Raw genomic sequence first — 24,439 nt, forward strand, 5'->3', positions numbered from 1 at the left:
CCTGTACAGCAATTATATCGAGATCATTTTCCAGAAACATACGACTCAGTTGGTATTGCCGTCGCCTTGCGCTTAGTCCTCGGACGTTAAGCGCGGCAACACGGATCGCTGTGTTACGTTTAGCTGCCATTATGATCAAGAACAAGCGGGTCGCATAGCGCTTACCTTCATCGACCCATTCACTATGTAGCACGTGGCTCCGCCGGTCAAGCTGGCGGTATCACACGTAGAAGCCGTGGGAAGGTTGCAAGACCGAATCGAAGCCGCTACGGGGGCGGCCCCGTCTCGGGTCTCCGCTCAACTTGGACGTTGGGCCTCGGCTTGAATGACGTACGTCGCAGCTGAGCCGCCTTTGTGGGTGGCTCGCTGCATGTCGTCGCTCCAGAGCTCCCAGATGCGCCGAGCGTTTCCTCGTGAGCCCGCTTCGCAGGCGTGTTAGTGGCTGCTGCCATGTCGACGTCGGTCGTGGCAGGCGTAGTAGACGTTTCGGGACATGTAGTGGCAGGCGACGGCTTCGGGGCGTCCCTCTGTTTTGTCGCGACGCTCTCGTTTTCAGTCACGGCGTTTTTATTCTTTTCCGGAGAAACATCCTCGACGTCAGGTTTCTTGTCTAGACCCAAGTTTTTAAAATGAAGAGGCGGCTTTTCCGTGACTGCATTGTCAGCCTTGTCGCTTGTAGCAGGTGAAATGCCTTCAACTTCAACCTCATCCATGAGGTGTTCAGCCACTTCGTCGGCTCTCCTCGTTCGTCCTGCAACGACAGCGTACGTCTTGACGCACTGAGAACGATCATGGCCGAAGCGTCGGCAGACCTCACAGCGTGGAACACGACAGTCCCGGCGAATATGACCGGTTGTATGGCACCGCAGGCAAAGGGGTGCGCGGCCGGGAATGACGGCAAGGACGAGCTCCCCTGCTATACGTAGCTGGTGCGGAATATCGTCGACTGTAATTCCCGCTTTCAGCTGCAGCGTCACCGACCTCGTCGTTGAGCCCTTGTCCAATATACCTTGAACACGCCACCGTTCTTTCGCCGCGTCTGTCACCTTTCCATATGGGGCAAGAGCTTGTCGTATGTCTTCGTCTGACACACTTGGCAGCAACCAGTGTAGCTTCATGCGGACGCCTTGGTTGTTGGGGTCAACGACAATGCAGCGTCGTTCTTTGACGATGATGGTCCCGGCATCAAGCAGTTTCTTAGTAGCTTCCGCCGTCTTCATCATGACCGCCCAGACGTGGTTCATCTGGTACGCCCCCAAAGCAACTACTTCGGGGAGCAGTTCCAGACGAGCCAGAGCGTCACGGAAATCCTCAACTTTGTACGGTCTTCCACGGACGTCCGCGTGTAGAAAAACAGTATAAGGACGATTTGTCCGGTAGGCAAGTGCGGCAAAATTACCTGATAGTCGTCGTCGTCAAAAACAGCATTCCTGTTACCGCGGCCGTTCAAGGCCGCCAACACCGCTACCTCGGAGCACATGATAACACGTCCGTTCACTACGGTGCCCGGAAGTGGAATCTGAGCTATGCCCCCGACAACTGAGATGCAGAGAAGGCGCGTTCCTATGAGCTTCAGACACAAAAATATTGCAAAAAAATGATAAAGGGGAGGAGGAGGAAACAACTTCATTTTGTTAATTTGCTTAGTGAGGGGTGGCTACCAGGTTTGGAGTCGGCGCCAGGCGACTTCTTGTCCCTTGGTGAGCTTGGGATGAGGTGGGGGTTTTGTCCATCTTGCGAGGCAGTAGTATTGGGCAATTTCGTGGTATGTTGTATCGTCTCACCATAGCAGTGAATCAGACGGTCCATTTAATGATAAAGGGGGCACCCGGGTTTCAACCGTGACCTCTCGATCTGCAGTCGAATGCTCTACCACTGAGCTATGCCCCCAAGAACTGAGATGCAGAGAAGGCGCGTTCCTATGAGCTTCAGACACAAAAATATTGCAAAAAATGATATAGGGGAGGAGGAGGAAACAACTTCATTTTGTTAATTTGCTTAGTGAGGGGTGGCTACCAGGTTTGGAGTCGGCGCCAGGTGACTTCTTGTCCCTTGGTGAGCTTGGGATGACGTGGGGGTTTTGTCCGTCTTGCGAGGTGGTAGTATTGAGCAATTTCGTGGTATCTGGTATCGTCTCACCATAGCAGTGAATCAGACGGTCCATTTAATGATGAAGGGGGCACCCGGGTTTGAACCGTGACCTCTCGATCTGCAGTCGAATGCTCTACCACTGAGCTATGCCCCTTTTTTTTTCTTTATTACCGACTTGGCAACATACAACACAAGACATTTTAAAAATACATGAGGGTCACAATAAAAGTGTCTGATATTGGTTGGCTGACACGGGGGCTAAAAACTCTTGAGGTTCGCAAGCTCAGTCATCACACTGAGCCATGTTGGTTGTTCTTTTTGCAAACTGTACAGTTCTTTAATATAACAAATGCTTTCGATGAAGTACTCTCTAACAGGCGGGAGGTTTGGTTCGGCATGTCTCACGGCCATTCTACATTTCCATAAACTATGCAAGGACAACAGCATGAACATGTCATATGGTACAGTGTCTTCATTTAGAGTAGGCAAGAAACGAATCCCCTATGGCGTAATCGGTAAGTCCTTCTTTAAGGTTCTCTGTAAGACATCACAGTGGAATACCGCATCCCAAAGTCGAGAAAGATGTGTTCAACTGTTTCGGGTTTCCGGCATATTAAACAATTGACGCTCCAAGGCACAAAAAGTCCTTTCTCCTCAAGCCATGGTTTAACAGGTAAAGTATTGGTGTGGAGCTGAAAAAAGAAGGACTTCGCCGATGGACGTACTGGCATTCGTTTTACTCTCTTTAGCACGTTCTTTTCTGGTCCAATGCGGAACATCGAGCGATACAGTGGTACCGGCAACATTGCCTCTATCAAGTCCTTATATAAGCGCTTTCATGGTACCCGACTTAGGTATTCCATAGAAAACCGAACCTTCAAAAGCTGGAAAGCTCAGACGACTTCCTTTAGAAAACCGCGCAATCTATATTGACTGCACCGGCGAGACGAAACGATGAATTCTGGTATAGCTTCACTCAGCCTTACTTGAAACATAGTTAACAAAAACGGGTCCTTTTGGTCCCGTAAGTAAACAAACCTCGACACAATCTGCCTTATGAACAAATGTGCAAGACCTAGTCCTCCACTTTTAACGGAACGAAACAGATTGGCGCGACTGGTGCGCTCCCAGCTTGAACCCCATACAAACACTGCGAGTACTCTGTGTAATTGCTGTATGTTGGCCCTTGACATGCACAATGCTTGAAGCACGTAAAAGATTTTAGCAACGGCAAAGAGGTTGCAGACCGTCGCGCGAGCAAACATTGAGAAATTGCGGCCCCCCCATTTAAGTGTACACTCTCTAACTCTTTGTTTCAGCATTCCAGTAATCCACTGCGTCACGGTAGTGCTCAAGCGGCACCCCGAGATACTTTGCCGGCGTGACGGTCCACTGGGTATTTACAAGCGTACTTGGAGGGTTTACCCAGTTCCCGATCCATACCCCTAGGCATTTATCAAAGTTGATAGCACTGCCAGTCGTTCTGCAGTATGATAACACTTCCGCGATCGCGATTTCAACACTTTCTTTGTCCCGACAAAACAACGCGATGTCGTCCGCATATGCGAGCACTTTCACTTCTGCGGACTGTACTCTGAAACCCAATATTCTATGGTCATTGTTTATCTTCCTACAAAGCGGCTCTATGTATATTGCAAATAAAAGAGGGGACAAACCACACCCCTGGCGCACGGATGACCGCACCCTAAAGCTTTCGGTAGCCTTCTTGTTTACTATGAGACTTGCGGTACAGTCTTGATAGCACATCTTTACCCCATCCAAGATTAATTCACCTACATTTAGATGTTCTCGAATACAGAACAGAATTTTATGGGCCACACGGTCGAAAGCCTTCTGCATGTCCAACGGTAACATGGCTCCGTGTTCACCTAGATCGTCGAAGTATTTTAAAATGCTTCTGGCGATGTGAATGTTTGTGTAGATTGACCGTCCTTTAATGCCGCATGTTTGGTGCGGCCCTACGATGCGTGTCACTACTCCTTGTAATCGCTTTCCGAGCACTCTCGTAAATATCTTGTAGCCAACGTTCATCAGTGATATCGGGCGATAAGCGTCGACAGCTAACAATTTATCTGGGTCGTCTGTTTTTGGTATCAGCACCACGTGCGAAGTCCGAAAAGATGGAGGAACCAGCTTTCGGGTGTAGACCTCCTTAAACAATCGTAACAGGACCTGGCTGGCGTCACTTTTGAAGGTCTTATAAAAAGCCGCGCCGAGTCCAGCAGGTCACGGGGACTTGCCTACAACTAAATCATCTATGGCTCCTTCGATTTCGGCGATGCTCAGAGGCCATTCCAGACATTCCCGAATATCGTCTTGTAGCTGTGGCATGTGACAGGAAGTCCGTTTTCAATCCTTCTGTGACGTCCTTAGCACTCCCGAATAATTCATCGTAATGATTAAGAAACGCTTGTTCGATTTTCTCAGGTTGGTCCGTGATTTCATTCCCGTGTCGAATCATTCTGATTTCGTTCCGCCTCGCGTACGCCTTTTCGTCCGATAAGGCTCGTTTTGTCGGTGTCTCGCCTAGCCAGACCCTTTGCACTCGCGCTCTTACAGCTGCTCCTTTGAACTTATTTTCATCGATAAGCTCAAGCTGGCTCTTCAATTCTTTTATTTCTTATGTTCGGCTCCCAGGTCTGACGCTTTCTACAGTGTACAAGAAGTCAAGCTCCCGTTGTATTTCTTTTTCTCTTTTTCTTTTGTTAAAAGTTTCTGTAGTGGCTTCTTCTTAGCGCTGATCTTAACTTGTTTAAAAATCTCCCATAATTCTAGCATGTTACCTTCTTCGGCCTCAATCAATCTGTCTAACTTTTCTTTCACGCCTTCACAAAACCATTCGTTCAGCAGCAGCCTATCGTTAAACTTCCACGTCTTCCAGTTAAATCTCGACTTGCTTGGTTTAGTACCTATAGTGAGCGTTACAAGGCTGTGATCGCTGAACGACACATGTTTCACACTATAACTGCCACACATGCGAACAAGATCCAGTGCAACGTACACTCTGTCTAGCCTAGCGTGACTATGCCCCTGAAAATGTGTGAATGCGGGCACACCAGCACTGCACAAGACATGACCAACGTCTTCTAGGTTAGAATCTTGCACGAGTGAATTTAAAAATGCAGCACTTTTGTCGCGCACTGTAGGCTGTTTCACTCGATCAGCAGCAAAACATACACAATTGAAATCTCCGAGCAACACGACTTTCCTGTCACACTGTAAATACTGGCCTACCCTTTCAAAAAAGGGCAACCGCTCACTTTCTATGTTGGGGGCGTACACACATATCACACGCCAACCTACGCCCGAAAAGAAAAAATCCACAAAAAGCAGTCTCCCACTTTGACAGGAAAAAAGATTCTCTTCTATGACTCCCAGATTATTTCTGATGAAAATAGCGCACCCCGCGGAAGTTCCAACAGCATGTGATACACAAACATTGTATCTATTGCGGAACTGCAGCACCATGCGATCCGTCTGTTCTTTACTTTCTTAGTTTCCTGCACCGCCGCTATATCAATATCTGTTTCCGAGAAAAGCCGGCTAAGCTGGTGTTGCCGCTTTCTGGCACAAAGACCGCGAACATTTAGGGTAGCAAGACGAAGTGCAGTGTTTTGGGCCATCAACGTAGTTTGTGAAGAACAAACGAACCGCATGGCACCCACCTCATGCGTCTGGGGTCGGTGCTGTCTTGGCCTCTTGTACGAACCTCCCGTAGCTGCCTGGGCAGTCTTCGGAAGGCGCAGCTCGTGTCCTTATTGTTGTTCTCCATCGTCTTTTGGGTTTGGCTGGGTCTTTTAGATGGCTAGAAGAGATACCGCGAGGCACACGCGCTCGCGGCTACGTCGGCGGCGTGCCTGCCGCCTTACGGTCCGGTGGTATATTCGGCCGCGTTCTGATCAGTGACCGCCGGGTGATGGCCGCTTTTGGCGGTGGTCCGTCAGAGTTCCCTGCAGTCAGGGCTTCATTATCGTCCAACGTCGCATCGTGGCCGCGCTTGCTGACAGTGGCGCCGCTTGCTGCCTCGCTTACGTCCATGACTGTCGGCTCATCGCATGACGGTGACTGCGCTGGGACGTCATGCACTTTGACGGCGCCCGTGGCGTCACCTACTGTGTCGGCCACTTTTGGGCTTTTGTCGCCGGTTCTTGTATCTTGCAGCTTCTCGGGCAGGGCTGACGTTTCCGGCTTATGCCCCTCAACCTTCGGCGTTGCTTCGCTTGCGGCTTCCTCAGCGTCGGCCTCGTCCATGACGAGTTCTGCGGTGTCATCTCCTCCAACCGGCCCCGCGACACTTGCGTACGTCTTCACGCACTCACTTTCTTCGTGTCCAAAACGCCGGCAGTGCGTGCAGTGAGCAACTCGGCACTCACGTCAGATATGGCCCTTGCTGTGGCACCGCAGGCATAGTGGCGCTCTTCCAGGCGCGACAAGAAGGGCCATGTCACCGGCGACGCGCAGCTGGTGTGGAAGGTCGTCCACCTTAATGCCACTATGGAGCTTGAGGCGCACGACGCGCGTCGTCGACCCCTTGTCCTGGATTCCTTGAACCCTCCACTTTTCCTTAGTGACGTCGGTCACTTTCCCGTACGGAGCAAGCGCTACACGCACGTCTTCGTCGGCAACGTTAAAGAGAAGCCAACGAAGCTTGAGACGCACGTCCTGGTTCGCCGGGTCGATAACCAAACAACGTTGGCCCTTCACTTCCATTTCGCCACAAGCCAAAGCTTTCTTCATGCCTTCTGTGCTCTTGAATGTCACCGCCCACACGTGGCTCATTTGATAAGCCCCCAACGCTATCACGTCGGGGAGCAATTCCAGACGTGCCAACGTATCCCGCAAATGTTCGACTCGGTAGGGCCTTGCACGAACATCCGCATGCAAAAATAAAGTGTTGAGAACACTACGACCTTTTCTCGGGCAGTGTAGGCAAAATAACTTGATATCCTTCGGCATCCGTTCCGTCCATCCTGTTACCGCGGCTGTTCGTAGCCGCAACCACCGCTCCTTGGGAGAACATGACACACATGTCCGTTCACTACGGTGCCCGGAAGTGGAATCCCACTGAGCTATGCCCCCAAGAACTGAGATGCAGAGAACGCGCGTTCCTATGAGCTTCAGACACAAAAATATTGCAAATAAAAATGATAAAGGGGAGGAGGAGGAAACAAGTTCATTTTGTTAATTTGCTTAGTGAGGGGTGTCTACCAGGTTTGGAGTCGGCGCCAGGTGGCTTCTTGTCCCTTGGTGAGCTTGGGATGAGGTGGGGGTTTTGTCCGTCTTGCGAGGCGGTAGTATTGGGCAATTTCGTGGTATGTGGTATCGTCTCACCATAGCAGTGAATCGGACGGTCCATTTAATGATAAAGGGGGCACCCGGGTTTGAACCGTGACCTCTCGATCTGCAGTCGAATGCTCTACCACTGAGCTATGCCCCCGACAACTGAGATGCAGAGAAGGCGCGTTCCTATGAGCTTCAGACACAAAATTATTGCAAATAAAAAATGATAAAGGGGAGGAGGAGGAAACAACTTCATTTTGTTAATTTGCTTACTGAGGGGTGTCTACCAGGTTTGGAGTCGGCGCCAGGTGACTTCTTGTCCCTTGGTGAGCTTGGGATGAGGTGGGGGTTTTGTCCGTCTTGCGAGGCGGTAGTATTGGGCAATTTCGTGGTATGTGGTTTCGTTTCACCATAGCAGTGAATCAGACGGTCCATTTAATGATAAAGGGGGCACCCGGGTTTGAACCGTGACCTCTCGATCTGCAGTCGAATGCTCTACCACTGAGCTATGCCTGTTTTTTTTCTTTATTTCCGGATTTCGTCAAGTACACGTCACACAAGAATTCATATCTCTGAATTCAACATAACTAGACAAATTTCTACACGTACTAAAAACGGGACTGACAGCATGTCCCGTGTAGCTTGGTTAGTAAGGTTTAATCTCCAATAATTTTTCAATTATATGCAACCATTCAGGTGGCTGGTTAAGAGCCTTGAACACATCTCTAACATATGTAATAGTTTCAGCAAAATATATCTTCGCTGGCTTGGGATCAACATGTTCGTGTCTAATATCCATTCTTGTTTTCCAGACACTACGCATGGTAACCAGCATCATCATATCACATGGCACGCCTCCTGTTTCTTCAAAAGGCAAGAACCGAATTCCGAATGGCTTGAGCGGGAAACCCTTTTTAAAAGTCCTCTGTAAGACGTCCCACAAGAAAATTGAATCCGAGCAATCTAAGAAAATGTGTTCAATTGTTTCTGGCTTATTGCATATCATACAATTTACACCCCAGGGCTGATAAATACCTTTTTCTTTTAACCATGGTTTAACAGGGAGCGTGCCACTGTGCAGCAGAAAGAAAAATGTTTTAGTTGATGCTCTGATGGGCATTTTCTTTACACGTTTCAGTACATCCCGTTCGGGTCCTAATGCATACTTTGCCCGATACAAAGGTACAGGGCATAACACGTCAACTAAATCCTTATACAGTTGTTTTTTTGGTTACTAATGACAAATAATCGAGCGAAAAATGCACTTTGAGAAAGCGAACAGCATGAACAACTTTCAAGAATCCTTTCGGCGCTACATGCGGTGCGTGAAAGGATGATGCAATGTACTCCGGCAGCGCATCCCGCAGGCGCACTTGCATGACCGTACGTAAAAAACCATCACTTTGATCCCGCAAGAAAAAATATCGTGAAACAATCTGCTTAAGGAACAAGTGCGAAAGGCCAAGCTCGCCCTTCTTAACAGAGTGAAACAGATTGATCCTGCCGGTCCGCTCCCAAGTGGATCTCCAGATAAAGATAGCAAAAACTCGGTGAATCTTTTGCACGCACATTCTCGACATGCACAGCACTTGTAGCATATAAAGAATTTTGGCCACTAGAAACACATTGCAAACCGTTGCGCGTGCAAATATCGACAGGTCGCATCCACCCCATTTTGTTGTTTGTGTCTTAATGTGTTCCATTTGGTCAGTCCACTGTTCGGCATTTTCGTTATAGCACCCTAATGGGATGCCCAGGTACTTGGACGGAGAAGTGCTAAAGTTGATCCCTTCAATTTAGTCTGGTCTGGATTCCCAAGCCCCGTGCCAAAATCCTAGACACTTTTGCCAACTAATGGCGCTTCCAGTGAGTCTACAGAAGGCTCTTGCGTCACTGACCGCCTCTTTTATGCTCTCTTTATTTTCACAAAAAAACGCGATGGCATCTGCATATGCCAAAACCTTTATTTCATGCGATAAAAACTGATATCCGGTTATTTTTTTATTGTTCAGCACTCTTAAACAAAATGGCTCTAAATAAATAGCAAACAATAAGGCTGAGGCGGGGCATCCTTGACGGACACTAGAACGTACGGTTATGTTTTCACTGAGTTTTTTGTTAATTACAAGTTTAGTCTGACAATTATCATATGCCATTTTCACACCGTCGCTTATTACCGCGCCTACATTGACATAATCCAGCAGTGCAAAAAGTATGCTATGACACACCCTGTCAAATGCTTTTTCCAAATCTATTTGAATCATGGCTATACGGCCACCTGACGCTTCACAGCACTCTAAAACTGTTCTTGCAGTATGAATATTGTTAAAGATACTTCTTCCTCTTATTCCGCACGTTTGGTGTGCACCAACAATACCGGTAATTACTCTTTGAAGTCTTGTTGCTATGACCTTCATATACACTTTATAGTCGACATTTGTCAGACTTATGGGCCTGTAATTTTCCACCGACTGCAATCTCTCAGGGTCTTCAGTTTTCGGTATAAGTATAATATGGCTTTTCCTAAAAGATATGGGCACTTGTATAACGTCATAGGCCTCTGTTATGGTACGATGAAGCATTTCTGACATTTCTGCCTTGAAAAACTTATAAAAGGCTGCCCCGATGCCGTCTGGTCCAGGTGTCTTGCCGTTACTAAGGTCATCAATCGCTTGCTGAACTTCCTTTATTGTGATGGGTCTTTCAAGATTGTTTTTAACGTCCTCGTCTAGTTTGGGCATAAGCGCCAGAAACTCTTTTAAAAACGGATCTTGCATTTCAACTTCGTTGCCCAACAATCTTCGGTACCGTTCAAGAAAAGCCATTTCGATAACCTTCTGGTCTGACGAAACCATGTCCTGATATCTTATTTCTTTAATCACGTTTCTTGTGGCATACCTCTTTTCTTCAGCGAGCGCGCGTTTGGTGGGTGCTTCGCCCACCAAGAACCTTTCCGCACGTGCCCTTACCACGGCGCCTTTATATCTTTCCTCCGCAATGCATTCCATCTGTCTTTTCACTTCTTTAATTTCTTTTCTAAACAATCCGGGTATCGTGCTATCTGCATTTAAAAGATAATCAAGTGTGGCTTGTAGCTCGTTTTCTTTTTGTCTTTCTTTGTACCGTATGACGCTTGACCTCTCAATTGCACACATTTTAACTTCACTTTTGAAATTCTCCCAAACCGCGCTAAAACATGTATCAATAAGCAAAGCCTCTTTACACTTTTGACCCACCAGTTTAACAAACGTTTCGTCTTTCAAAAGGTTTTCATTTAATTTCCATAGATCCCAGTTAAATGCAGTTGTTTTTTTTTATTTCCTATTTGGAACATTACAAGACTATGGTCACTGAAGCTAACGTGTTTAACTATGTAGTTGCTACACAATGATAAAATACTAGCGGAAATATACGCACGGTCTAATCTAGCGTGGCTTTGAAGCTGAAAGTGTGTAAACTGCACATGATTCCCACGAAGAACATCACCAACGTCTACAATGTCACAGTTTTCTGTTGAAGCACGAAGCGGTAGTGCACTTTTATCACGAACGGGCTTATTATTAGCCGTGTCTTCGGGCATGCAAACGCAGTTAAAATCTCCTAGTAACATTACAATTCTATCACACTCTAAGAAAGTACCTACGTAATCAAAAAAGCATTTTCTGTCGGAGCAGGTATTAGGTGCGTATACGCAAATAATTCGCCATTTTTTACCATGCAAAGCAAAATCACAAAGTGCTAATCTGCCGTCTTGTGAAGTTGTAACACTTTCTTTAATAATACCAATTGACCTTTTTAAAAAGATGACACATCCCCCAGACTTTCTAACGGCATGACATACGCAGACATTAAAGTTTGCTTTATAATTATCAACCATGCGGTCAGTCTGCTCCTCGCTCCCAATTTTTGATTCTTGTAGCGCTAAGATGTCCAAGTCATTTTCAGTTAACAGCCGTTTTAACTGGACTTGTCTCTCTCTTGCCGTCAATCCTCTTACGTTAAGCGTACCTATCCGAAACGCTGACGCTGATCTAGAAATCATTGAAAGCGATGGATCAAGCCGACCGCACTGCGATTGGTTCATAATTCCCGGACTCAGACTTACAGTCTTTCGCCGCCCTACAAGAAGTGGCCTCGCTGTTTGAGGCGAGGTCGAAGCGTCTTCCTTAGCGTCACACATTGGCGACACTCGCTGCTTGTCCGTCCGTTGTTCAGCCTCTTAGTCGTATTCCGGACAGCAGCCCCGCTAACGCGGAGGCACTGTCGGTGCCGCTCTTTTGTCTGGCGGCACGTTGGGTTTACATTTAAACGAACTTCATCTGACGACTGCCGTCTTCGGGAGTGGCTCACCAGCAGAGGCTTCGTCGCTGTTGCCGATGTCTTCAGACCCTTCACGTGGCCTCTTTGAGATCGCAGAAGTGGCGCTTTTCCCTCCGTCTTTGTCAGCTTCTTCCTTGTTAGGCTCGACCTCATAGGTCTCCATCGCGGTCGCAGGAGCACTTGTGTTTACAACGGATTTGTCATCTTCTGTTGGCTCTTGTAGGTCATTGACCTTACCGTCCTCACTGTCTTTCGTTTCTCCAGCTTTTTCAAGCGACGGTTCCGCTGATGGCTGGCTTCCAGAACTTGATGGAACACCGCCCCCACTGGTGGTTTCCTCCGCGTAGGCCTGGTCCATGAGGTGCTCATTCACGGTGTCATTTCTGCCAACCCCTGTTACGTTGGCGTAACTACGAACGCACTGGGTCTCGTCGTGGCCGTAACGACGACAGAGCCCGCAGCGTGGAACTCGGCTATCGCGCCGTATGTGGCCGGTGCCGTGGCACCGGAGGCAGAGCGGCGGTCTGCCTGGTACGTGCACTAGTGCATGGTCCTCACCGACGCGGAGTTGATGTGGCAGGTCTTCCATGGTGTAGCCAGCCTTCAGGCGCCGCGACACTAGACGCGTGTGCGAACCTTTGTCATTGCAGCCTGCCACACGCCACTTCTCCCTCGATATCTCACTAATGGTGCCGTAAGGCGCCAGGGCGATTCTCACGTCTTCGTCTGGGGTGCTATGCAGAAGCCAGTACAGCTTTATCCTGATGTCTTGGTTGCAAGGGTCTATCACAACACACCGATGATCCTTAACGCTGAAGGTTGGGGTTGACAAAATCTTCTGCTTGGCTTTTCCGTCCTTGAATGTTATCGCCCATACGTGGTTCATTTGGTAGGATCCGAGGGCCACAACTTCCGGCATGAGCTGCAGACGGCCTAAAGCATCTCGGAAGTGCTCGACTCGGTAGGGCCTTACTTTTACATCAGCATGCAAAAAAAACAGTAGTCGTTACGGTCGTACCTGAAGGCAACCGCGGCAAAATAATCTGATATTCCTGCGTTGTCATATCATTCAACCTGTTTCCGCGACCCTGCTGGGCCGCTGTAACCGCCCCTGAGGAGCAAGACATTCCGCGTCCGCACCGAACGGTAGCCCGGAAGTAGAATCCCCACACTACCACCACTGAGCTATGCCCCCAAGAACTGAGATGCAGAGAAGGCGCGTTCCCGTGAGCTTCAGACACAAAAATATTGCAAATAAAAAAAATGATAAAGGGGGCACCCGGGTTTGAACCGGGGACCTCTCAATCTGCAGTCGAATGCTCTACCACTGAGCTATTTTTTTTCTTTATTGCCGTCGTCGACGTACAAAATCAAGGGTTACAAATGATAAAACGTGCCAGCCACACTTAGGCCAACACAGCACTAAAATCTTTTCAGTGACACCAGTTCATCGACTACATACATCCATTGTGGTGGATTAGGCAGTGATTTGTAAGCGTCTCTCACGTAAACAACACTCTCAATGAAGTGTTCTCGCACCGGTATTACAACTAAGTCTGCATGTTCAAATTGCATGCGAGTTTTCCACATAGCGTGGAGGCCCAGGACCATAATGAGGTCGTACGGTACTTGCTCTGAGGTATCTATTGGCAAAAAGAGTATCCCATACGGGTCCAGGGGTAACTGCTTCTTCAGCGTTCTCTGCAGAACGTCCCAGTGAAAGATCGGGTCCCAGCAATCTAGGAAAACATGTTCTATTGCTTCTGGTTTTTTTACATAAAAAGCAGTTGGTGTTCCAGGGGATGGAAATACCCTTGCTATGAAGCCAGGTCTTAACGGGAAGTGTGTTTGAATGTAATTGGAAGAAGAAGGACTTAGTTGATGGCCGTACTGGCATTTTCTTCACTCTTTTTAGCATGTCCTGTCCGGGGCCTCCACGGTATGGCGAGCGGTACAAAGGTACGGGGAGCATCGTGTCCACAAGATCTCTGTACAATTTTTTCTTTGTAACGGTGGACAGATACTGCTGTGAGAAACGCACATTTAACATCCTATATGACATCACCACTTCACGCGAGTATCCTTTCACAGTTCCCGGCACGTTCAGAGGCGACGAAACAACGAATCCCGGAAGAAGTCTGCCCAGCCGTACTTGTACTATTGTTCGAAGAAAGAGATCATTTTGATCCCGCAGAAACAGAAAGCGTGACACAATTTGTCGCAAAAACAAGTGAACCAGACCAAGCCCACCTTTCTTGACCGGGAGAAAAAAGTTTGTTCGACTAGTCCTCTCCCAGGTAGAGGCCCAAATGAAAGTAGCGAAAATGCGGTGAATTTTTTGTACGCGTACCCGCGCAGCACACAACACATTCATAACATACCATATCTTAGAAACTAAAAAGAGGTTGCAAAGAGTGGCTCTAGAAAACATTGACAATTGCTTTCCTCTCCAACCGTCAGCCTTTTCCTTTGCCCTCGAAGCTTGGTCGAGCCAGTATGGTTCGGCCTCACGGTAACTTCCGAGAGGCACCCCCAGGTACTGTGTAGGCAACTTTGACCAATTCAATCGAGAAAAGGTCTCCGGCGTGTCTTCCCAACTCCCATGCCAGAAGCCATAACTTTTATCCCAATTTATCTGGGCTCCAGCTGAATCGCAAAATTTTTCGACTACAGTAGTTGCCTCTTTAATGCTGGCTTTATTTGTACAGAGAATCGCGATGTCGTCTGCATACGCCAATATTTTAACGTGTGCTGCCTTTAGTCGATAGCCTGCTATGCGGTCGTTGTTTTTAATGGCCAAACTGAGTGGGTCGAGATAAGCAGCAAACAGAAGGGGCGAAAGCGGGCATCCTTGACGCACCGACGAGAGCACACGAAAGCTATCGGTGAGCTCCCCATTAACAATGATCCGCGTTGAGCAGTCTTTGTACGCCATCGTTACGCCTTCCGTTATGACACTGCCAACGTTCGTATGTTCGAGTATGCATAGTAGAGCCTTGTGCGAGACGAGGTCGAAGGCTTTCGCCAAATCTATCTGCATCATCGCGACGTAATCGCCAATCGCGTCGCAACACTCTAGCACAGGGGTCGCACCTGAGCCTCCGAAGTGAACGGACGTGCCGGCGGCGTGCTCCGCAACCACCGAAACGCCGCGACCTTCACCAGCCGCCCTTGCCCGGGCCTTTTTCGCCGGGAGTTGTATGGGAAGCGGCCTTCTCACCGTTTCCCACGGATCGTCGTCTTCGGCCACTTCAAGTTTTGAAGCGGTGACCGCCTCGCTAGCCCTACCCTACCACTGCTGCGTGCCGGCATGGCTGACGAGACGCCGACGTCAGATCCCACTTCCACTCCAACCCCTATCGAGTTGGATGAGCCTGAAGGAGAATGGACAACGCCCGGAAATGTCCGAAAGCCTCGACTTGCTGCCCGCCCAAGTTTTGACCTCCATGCGGTTTGTGTCCACCTGCCAGCGTTACCTTCTGCCACCTCCGCCCAGCTGCTGGACATTCTCCCAGCTTTCATACGAGCAGCAAAGCTCCCGGCGCATACTTGTGCCGACGTTTCAGTCCATCTACGCAATCGCAACCGCCTCGCCATACTCAAGACCCACCACATCGAACTCGCCAGCCGCCTTCTCAGCGTTGAGAGCATCGTGCTCGCTGGCCGCATATATGCCGTAGCTCCATACCTCGCAGCTCCAACCAACTCGTGCCGCGGGGTTATCCACGGAATTGCCCCTGACGCTACCCAAGAAGAACTTCTGCGTGATTTAGACAGCTATCAAGCCGACATCCTACTGGCCCGCCGCATGGGAAATACGAACTCCGCCCTGATCACTTTCGCCGGCATGCACGTTCCATTTTCCGTGTACTACCAACGACTCGAATTCCGCTGCCGTCCCCATAAGCCCCGGGCCCATCATTGCACTATCTGCCTGCAATATGAACATCGCACGTGTGCCTGCCCCGGAAACCAGCGCCTGTGCCCCACTTGTTCCACACCCATCAGCCAGCCTGATGAACCACATTCCTGCTCACCATGGTGTCTTCATTGTCAAGGCCATCACACTCCCTTTGCAGAAATATGCCCAGTTCGGATGCAACGGGATGAAGCCTGCGCCAACGCGGCCAAGAAGCAGCGCCTCCTACACAGACAGTAGTGGAAGAGTCTGAACACGTCACAACCCCCAGTAAAACCCTCCAGTCCCTCATCTATACCCAAGGCCTCGTCAAGCCTACTGCCTACACATGCCCAGTGGGGGGGCCAGCACCCGCGTCTGACCCAGGTGTCACCAACCCCTGTGATTCAACCAGCACCGAGTGCACAACCGAAGCCTGCGGAATACCACACGCCTGCTCCGGTGAAGCAAGATTCACCCCTGCAGAAACCTGTACACCAGGTAAGGTCGCCGACGACTCCCGCACCCGCACCCACAACCTCCCCCTCTCCCTGCCGCGTTGAACAGCTGGAGCTGGGGCTGACGGAGCTTACCTCTCGCGTAACCGCACTGACATCCCTCGTTGAGATGCAACAAAAACGTATCGAGGCACAAGACCAACGTACTTCCAACCTCGAGACGCTCATTTCAAACCTCACACAGTCCCTTGACAATCTGAACTCCACCATAAACAAAGCATTTAATGACGCCCCAGGCCCTATGGAAGACAAGAACCACCCCTTCAAGCGCACCCACCCCATACCCGCTGCGTCAGTAGGCCTAGCCCCCAAAATTAAGCCCGCCACCCTTCTCGCTCCACCTAACCCTTCCAATAACAAGCATCATGGCGATCACAATAATTCAGTGGAACTGCCGTAGCCTCTCCACAAACCGCACCCCTTTACAGCAATGGCTCCTTACGCAAACCACACTACCTCACTTTATCCTACTACAAGAAACAAGGCATACCAAAAACATCCCAGGCTACCGAGCTCTGCACGCCGACCCCGCCGCGCCGCTGTCTTCCATTTATATTCGCCGGGATATCGCTTATGAAGTGGAAGATGTTCCATCCACGTTACTTCCATATGTAACAGCCATTTCGTATTACCCAGACCCCCCGAACCCACCTCTCACACTTGTGAACGTCTATAATCCCCCAAATTCTACCACAATTCTCTCTCCTCTCTTTCATTTTCTTCGATCCTTTCCAAAACACCGTGACATTATTCTTGGCGGAGACTTCAATGCCCCAAATACCATCTGGGGTTACCCAAACACTCTGCGCCCTGGCCGCCTTCTTCACGCACACACTATGCAGCACTCATATACACTCATCAATACACCAGACACACCCACACGAGACGGAAACGCAAAACAACGTCATACAACGCCTGACCTCACCTTTCACCATGGCCACAATCCTCCAGAGACTTGGCAAGTCCTTCCGGACACCCTCCTATCCGACCATCACATAATTGAAATTAAACTGACACTCACTCACAAACCCAAAAAACGTATCACCCAGACCAACTGGCACCTCTTTCGTCGCCTGCGAGTCCAGGAGTCAACTCCCAACTATGATGTGTGGGTGGACTCGCTACGGCGAACGCGGTCGCAGACCACCACCACTACAGAAGCTAACCCCCCGTCGGACCACGCTGACCCACACCTCATGCGTCTCTGGAGACGCCGTAAACGCCTCCTTAGTCGCATCCGCACCCAACCTAACAACATCCAGCTTAGACATACATTAGACATACTCAACACTGACATACTAACTCACTGCTCCATCCTTGAGACAACAAATTGGAATCGCATATGCGATTCTATCAACTCTTCCCTCCACACTAAATCAGCCTGGTTGATCCTCCGGTCCCTCCTTGGCCCTCAACCTGCTCCTCTCCCCACAATCCAAAAGCATCTCTCCGAGCATGGTGCTACTTCCCTCCTTCAACAGGTCACGGATATATACATCCCTCCTCCACTTCCTTCCCTGTACCCTGAGTACACAGGGCCTTCCAATAGCGGTTTGGACAGCCCCTTCACTCTGCCGGACCTAGAACGAGCTTTGGCTCAAAACAAAACTGGTACCACTCCGGGTGCGGACCACATCACTTACTCTCTGTTGAAGAACATGCCTGATTCGGATAAAGAATTTCTTTTAAACAAAATAAATGAACACTGGGCCAACGGCACTCTTCCCGATGAATGGACCTCTTCCATCATTACTCTAATACCAAAGCCCGGCAAGCCCGCCACACTCTCCAACCTGCGACCCATTTCACTTACTTCCTGTGTCGGGAAAACCATGGAACGCATGGTACTCGCACGTCTTACGGATCTTCTCGACGATACTCACTTCCTTCCGCACAATCAGATTGGTTTCCGCCCCCACATGTCTACTCAAGACCTCTTTCTCCTTCTCCAGGAAACTTTCTTTCAACCTTCGAGGTGTCAAGTTCACGCACTTGTCACTGTGGACGTGCGCAAGGCCTTCGATACCTTACTTCATGACGCTATCCTCTCCCCCCTCGAAGACACCGGCTGTGGATCCCGACTATACTGTTACGTTTCTTCTTTTCTCCGCTCTCGACAAGCTCAGTTCCGACTCGGGACCACGTTGTCCCCGCCCATCGCGCTCACCCGCGGAACACCTCAAGGTGCTGTGCTCTCTCCAACCCTCTTTAATCTCGGGCTAGCCCCTCTCGCAAAATCCTTGTCGGAGATTCCGCACCTACAGTCAATTCTCTATGCTGATGATATAACCCTTTGGTGTACTCACGGCTCACCGGGGGAGGTGGAATTCACATTACAATCCGGCCTCAACCTCATTTCCGAATTCCTTTCCCGCTCTGGTATGCAAGCAGCTCCAGAGAAATCTGAGCTGCTGCTCCTTTCCGCTACAAAGTACCAACGGTCTGTAAACCCCCTCCTTAATCTCACTCTCGCCGGTACTCCCATCCCCCGCACGTCATCCTGCCGGGTTTTAGGCTTTCCCCTCCAAGACCACTCTTTCAGCCGCGCAATACAGTCCACGATCACCACCTGCCACCAAGTAACTCACTTAGTCCGACGAGTGGTCAGGCGGCGCGGCGGTCTCGACGAATGCAGAGCCAATCAACTTGTAACAGCTTTTGCCTTGAACAAAATCCTTTATTGCCTGCCATACTGCACACTTACGCAGACGCAAATGCATCGCATTCAATCGGCTTTAAACACTCTCTATAAAGCTGCCCTACATCTTCCGACACACGCATCCACAGCCAAACTATACGCAACAGGCTTATTTCTTCCCCTTGCAGAGCTCTTGTGCCTCCATAGGGATCGACAACTTGGCCGCCTATCCAGCTCTGCGCAGGGTCATTGGCTACTGCAGCGGGCTGGCATCCGGCCCATTGACTTTCCTCTGTACACTCCTCAACGACCTCTTCCCAGCAATCTCCGCTGTGCCCCTATTCCCTCTAATATGACCCCACATCTTCATGAGGGACGACGACAAGCCCGCGCTCACTTCCACGACCCTTTTCCACCGGACACTGTCACATGCTACGTCGACGCAGCGTATTACCAAACTCATGGCTCCACTGCTTGTGTGACAATGCCGACCCCCCTTGGCATTCCCATCACTTCCACCGCTGGCCCCTTCTCACTTCCTACTTCTTCTCTATCCCTTGAATTGGCCGCGATCGTTCACGCAACGCACGAACTAACCCTTCTTCCTCCCTCTCCTCGGTATCGCATTTGCTCGGACTCCATGGCGGCAATCAGGGCTCTTCGCGACAACAGACTTCCCGATAATCTTCATGACGACCTTTCTGACGCTCTCTCCCTTCTCTCCCCTGCTTTGGTCACTGTGGTGTGGGTGCCAGGTCATGCGGGGATTATCGGCAATAAGCTCGCTCATGAGCTTGCCCGCGAGATTAATAGCCGGGCGCCGACGATCCTCTGGCCTTGCCCGCCCATAGCGGACGAGGCACACTTTTATAAGAAAACTCTGAAGCAGCACTACAAACACCTCCGGCATTCATTGCAGACGCTTCCGCCACCACACCCTCGTCTCTCCACTGCCCAAGTACGCACCCTCAGGGCCATCCAGCTCAACACCTTGATCACTCCAGCACGCCTATACCTTTATCGTTACCGCTCAGACCCCTCATGTCCCAACTGCCCCTCTACGTACGCAAATGTAGAGCACATCCTTTTCTCTTGCCCCGCAGCCCTACAATCCCCTCACTACCCTAACCCCCCACCTCCCCACTGGCGGGTGTGGTTGGCGTCGGCGGCCTTCGCCGACCAGCTGGCCATGGTCCTCCTGGCGGAGGAATATCTATAGGTCTTAGTCTGACCTCGAATAAAGTCTTTTCTCTCTCTCTCTCTAGCACACTTCGAACCACGTGTACATTTGTTGTAATACTGCGGCCTTTAATGCCACAAGTCTGGTGAGGCCCTACCAATGTTTCGATGACACTTTGCAGTCGTTTCACTAAAACTTTCGTGAATATTTTGTAGTGAACGTTGGCTAGAGTTATCGGGCGATATGAGCCTGGCAACAAACGTTTCTTTTCGTCATCACTCTTCGGGATTAACACAATATGCGAGGTTGTGAAAGACAAGGGCAATCTTTTTCGGTCATACGCTTCGCTGATAACTAGATGGAGGACATGAGCCAGCGCTGACTTAAACGTTTTATAGAAAGTGGCCCCTAAGCCATCAGGCCCAGGTGCTTTACCGGGCGCCAACTCGTCTATTGCGCACTCTATCTCACTCAGGGTAATGGGATTTTCTAGCCGTGCCTTAACTTCTTCATCGAGCTTTGGCATCAATGAAAGGAATTCCGTCTGGTAGCCATCTTTAGGTTCACGTGGTTGACCTAAGAAGGCTTTGAAGTGATCGACGATCCCTTGTTTGATGTCTTTTTTGTCGGACGTGATGTCATTAGCTTTAGCTAGCTGGCGGATTTCCTTCCGACATGCGTACCTTTTCTCGTCTGAGAGAGCTCGTTTTGTTGGCGCTTCTCCCGCCCACAGCTTCTCAGACCTTGATCGCACAACGGCGGCTTCGTATTTCTCAGAGTCTATCCTTTCGAGTTCGGCTTTCACTTCCTTTATTTCGTTAAAATACACACCAGGCTGGAAACTTTCCATGCAGATGAAAAATTGCAGTTGCTGGCGAAGGTTCGTTTCTGCCTGTTTCAGGTTATGCCGAAGGACACTGCTTCTTTCAATAGCCATTGTTTTTACTTTCTGTTTAAATTCTTCCCATTTAATGGCGAAGTTTGCTAATTCGACTGAAATCAGGCTTTCTAGTTCCTTCGCAACAGCATCAACGAAAGCATCGCCATCCAGCAACGGCGCGTTCAATTTCCAGAGGTCCCAGTTAAAGGTGTGTTTGATCTGTCTTTTCCCAAAGGTGGCAGTTACCAAGCAGTGATCGCTATATGCAATGGGTTGCACATCATATTCACTACACAAGGGCACCAATTCGGCTGACACATATAATCTATCTAGCCGAGCGTGGCTATCACGCTGGAAGTGCGTAAACTGCGGGTGGGTACCGCTGGCGAAGACACTACCGATATCTTCCAAGTCGTAATCGTGCACCAGCGCATTTAGCAATACAGCACTCTTATCGCGAACGCGTGAAACTTTTGCGCGATCGTCAGCAGTGCATACACAGTTAAAATCCCCCAGCAGTATGACCACCTTCTGGCAGTTTACGTACGCTTCAAGTCGCTCAAAGAAGATTCGCCGGTCTATTTCAATATTCGGCGCGTAGACACAAATGACTCAGAAATCCATATCGCAATAACAAAAAGCAGCCACTAAAAGGCGACCTGTTTCACACGAAAACACTGACTTCACACAAATGCCAAAGTTTCTTCGAATGAATATAGCGCAACCACCTGATCCACCTACAGCGTGAGAAACACACACGTCGAAGTGCGCACGAAAATTGGACACCATTCTGTCTGTTAGCTCTTGGTTCTCTATTTTGGTTTCTTGGATTCCCACAAGATGCAAGTCATTATCTAAGAGTACGCGACTTAGCTGGCATTGCCGCCTTCTTGCACCAAGCCCTCGTACATTTAACGTGGCTACACGTAGCGCTCCTTCGATATTAGCTGCCATGACTACACGGTAGAATGTTGCCCATCACAGTTACGCAGGGACGAGTGTTGATAATGACGCGCCGATAACCGCGTCGAATGCCACAAAAGGGAACACAACCCGACCTCTCGAAAACAACACTCAAATGCAACTCGGGCCCTCGTTCCTGACACATATCCAGGAGAATAGCGCTCAGGGTGACGGCCATTGCACTCACGAACCCCCCAACCCGCCTCAAGCAAAACACAGTACAGAACTACGGAGGCGGTTTACCCGCCTGCCGTGGATCGGCCGTAATGTTCGGCCGCAGCTTCAAGGTTGGTCTCCTCATACCTGGCGCTTTGGGCGGTGGCTCGTCTCCGCCGCTGCTGTCCTGCATCGTAGCCAGGCTATTGGTCTGGTCGCGCGGACGTTTCCCCGCCTGCAAGTTGGCAAGCCCGGTATGGGTGTCCATGTCTTCATGTTCAGGGGGGGTGGAGGCCGCTCCCGGATCAGGTGGGCTCTCTTCCTCACGGTTCGGCATGGCTACAGTGCCCTCCACTTGCTCTTGCTGTTCAGTGGCGACGGCTTCATCGACATGTTGCCCCTGTTTCTGAAGTCGTGCCTCCGACTCTGCCACCTCGCCAGCTGCTTCCTTAGCCGTGGTCGATGTGTCTTCCATATCCGCCTTGTCCATGAGTAGGGCGGAGTTGTCGTCGTTGCTCACGGGAACGGTCACGCTTGCGTACGTCCGCTCGCACTGACTCTCTTCGTGACCGAAGCGTCGGCACGCACCACACCGCGGTATGCGGCAGTCGCGACGAATATGGCCTGTTCCGCGACAGCGTAGGCAGAGTGGCGCCCTGCCCGGCACAACCACGAGAGCCAGCTCGCCGGAGACGCTCACCTGGTGTGGGAGGTCGTCCAGCATTACGCCCGGCTTCAACTTCAGCGTAACCAGTCTTGTGGTAGAGTTCTTATCAGCCACGCCATGCACCCGCCACCGCTCGCGGGCGACGTCCGTGACCTTTCCAAACGGCGCGAAGGCAAGACGCACGTCCTCGTCAGGAACGGTGTGCAGCAGCCAATGCACTTTCAAGCGCACATCCTGGTTGGCGGGGTCAATGACGAGGCATCGGCCCTTTTTGACCTGCAGCTCACCAACGCTGACTATCTTCTTCACGGCTTCGTCGTCCTTGAAGGTCACGGCCCAAACGTGGCTCATACGGTAGGCCCCGAGAGCCACCACTTCCGGCAGGAGCGATAATGGGGCGAGCGCATCGCGGAAATCTTCCACCCGGTATGGGCGGGCACTGATATCACAATGTAAAAAAACTGTGTTCACAACAAAACGCCCTGTTGGCAAACTCGGCAAAACAACTTGATACTCGTCAGCAGCAAAATTCCTGTTACCGCGGCCGCTCTGGGCCGCTGAAGCCGCTCCTACGGAGCCCGTCATCATGCGTCCGTCACGCTCGGTGGCCGGAAGCAGAATCCCTACCACTGAGCTATGCCCCCGACAACTGAGATGCAGAGAAGGCGCGTTCCTATGAGCTTCAGACACAAAAATATTGCAAATAAAAAAAATTATAAAGGGGGCACCCGGGTTTGAACCGGGGACCTCTCGATCTGCAGTCGAATGCTCTACCACTGAGCTATGCCCCTTTTTTTTCTTTATTTCCTTTCTCAGGAAAGATACAAAACAAAAAAAATCACTAATACATGCTACATTCTGTAATTAAAAACGCTTGCCTGCTTTCGGCAAACGTGGGTAATTAAAACCGCTTCAGGTTAACAAGAGCATCTAATACCGGCATCCATTGTGGTGGATCATTCCTGCGCTTTAAATATCTCACGAATGAAGGCGATGCCTTCTTTGAAATATTCTCTGGCAGGCTGGGGGTTTAAGTCGGCATGATGCACTGCCATTCTTGTTTTCCATATGCTATGAAGACATAGCGCCATAAACATGTCATACGGCACTCCTTTATCGTTTGCGGTTGGGAGGAAGCGGATGCCATATGGGGTAAGCGGCAAATCTTTTTTCAAGGTGCGCTGCAGTATGTCCCATAAGAAGGTGGAATCTTCACAATCCAGGAAAATATGGTCAATAGTTTCCGGCTTTTTGCACAGTAAGCAATTTATCGTCCAAGGCACGAAAATACCCTTCTGCTCTAACCACGGTTTAACGGGCAGAGTTCCGGTGTGCAAGTGAAAGAAAAACGTTTTAACCGTAAATCGTACTGGCATCCGCTTCACCCTTTTCAGTACGTCTTTGCCAGCCCCTGCTGGAAACATGGAGCGATACGATGGTTCTGGCAGAGATACATCAACAACATCTTTATACAGTTTCTTTCGAGTGACGCTGCTGAGGTATTCCAACGAGAACCGTGCCACGAGGAACTGGTAAGACCAGACGACTTCTCGCAGGAAGCCTCGTACTTCCGGCCCTTTTACCCGATCAGATGACACAATAAACGCCGGCATAACATCACATAATCTCATTTGAATAACAGTACGTAGGAAACCTTTGCTTTGGTCCTGCACAAAGATAAATCTGGACACTACCTGTTTTAAAAACAAATGCGCCAAGCCCAGTCCGCCACTTTTCAAGGAGCGGAATAAATTTGTGTGACTTGTACGCTCCCATGTTGAACCCCATATATATACTGCAAGCACCCAGTGCAGCCTTTGAATGCTT

At 49.9% G+C, this 24,439-nt stretch overlaps 1 protein-coding gene and 4 non-coding genes across 5 annotated transcripts; 1 reads left to right on the forward strand and 4 right to left on the reverse strand.

The window, feature by feature from the left end:
* Positions 1–1,819: 1,819 nt before the first annotated feature.
* On the reverse strand, positions 1,820–1,890 carry Trnac-gca (transfer RNA cysteine (anticodon GCA)). Its single transcript has one exon. It is a non-coding gene; the product is annotated as a tRNA-Cys (tRNA).
* Positions 1,891–2,174: 284 nt separating this feature from the next.
* Trnac-gca (transfer RNA cysteine (anticodon GCA)) lies at positions 2,175–2,245 on the reverse strand. The gene has a single exon. It is a non-coding gene; the product is annotated as a tRNA-Cys (tRNA).
* A 5,233-nt stretch (positions 2,246–7,478) lies between these two features.
* Trnac-gca (transfer RNA cysteine (anticodon GCA)) lies at positions 7,479–7,549 on the reverse strand. The gene has a single exon. It is a non-coding gene; the product is annotated as a tRNA-Cys (tRNA).
* Positions 7,550–15,950: 8,401 nt separating this feature from the next.
* Positions 15,951–20,022, forward strand: LOC119453897 (probable RNA-directed DNA polymerase from transposon BS). The gene has a single exon (XM_037715946.2). It carries the CDS (start codon positions 16,494–16,496, stop codon positions 19,983–19,985), a length of 3,492 nt encoding a protein of 1,163 aa, XP_037571874.2. The 5' UTR covers positions 15,951–16,493; the 3' UTR covers positions 19,986–20,022.
* A 3,309-nt stretch (positions 20,023–23,331) lies between these two features.
* Trnac-gca (transfer RNA cysteine (anticodon GCA)) lies at positions 23,332–23,403 on the reverse strand. The gene has a single exon. It is a non-coding gene; the product is annotated as a tRNA-Cys (tRNA).
* Between the last annotated feature and the right edge of the window lie 1,036 nt (positions 23,404–24,439).

This window comes from Dermacentor silvarum, chromosome 1, assembly GCF_013339745.2.
Source record: "Dermacentor silvarum isolate Dsil-2018 chromosome 1, BIME_Dsil_1.4, whole genome shotgun sequence".
NCBI classification, from domain to species: domain Eukaryota; kingdom Metazoa; phylum Arthropoda; class Arachnida; order Ixodida; family Ixodidae; genus Dermacentor; species Dermacentor silvarum.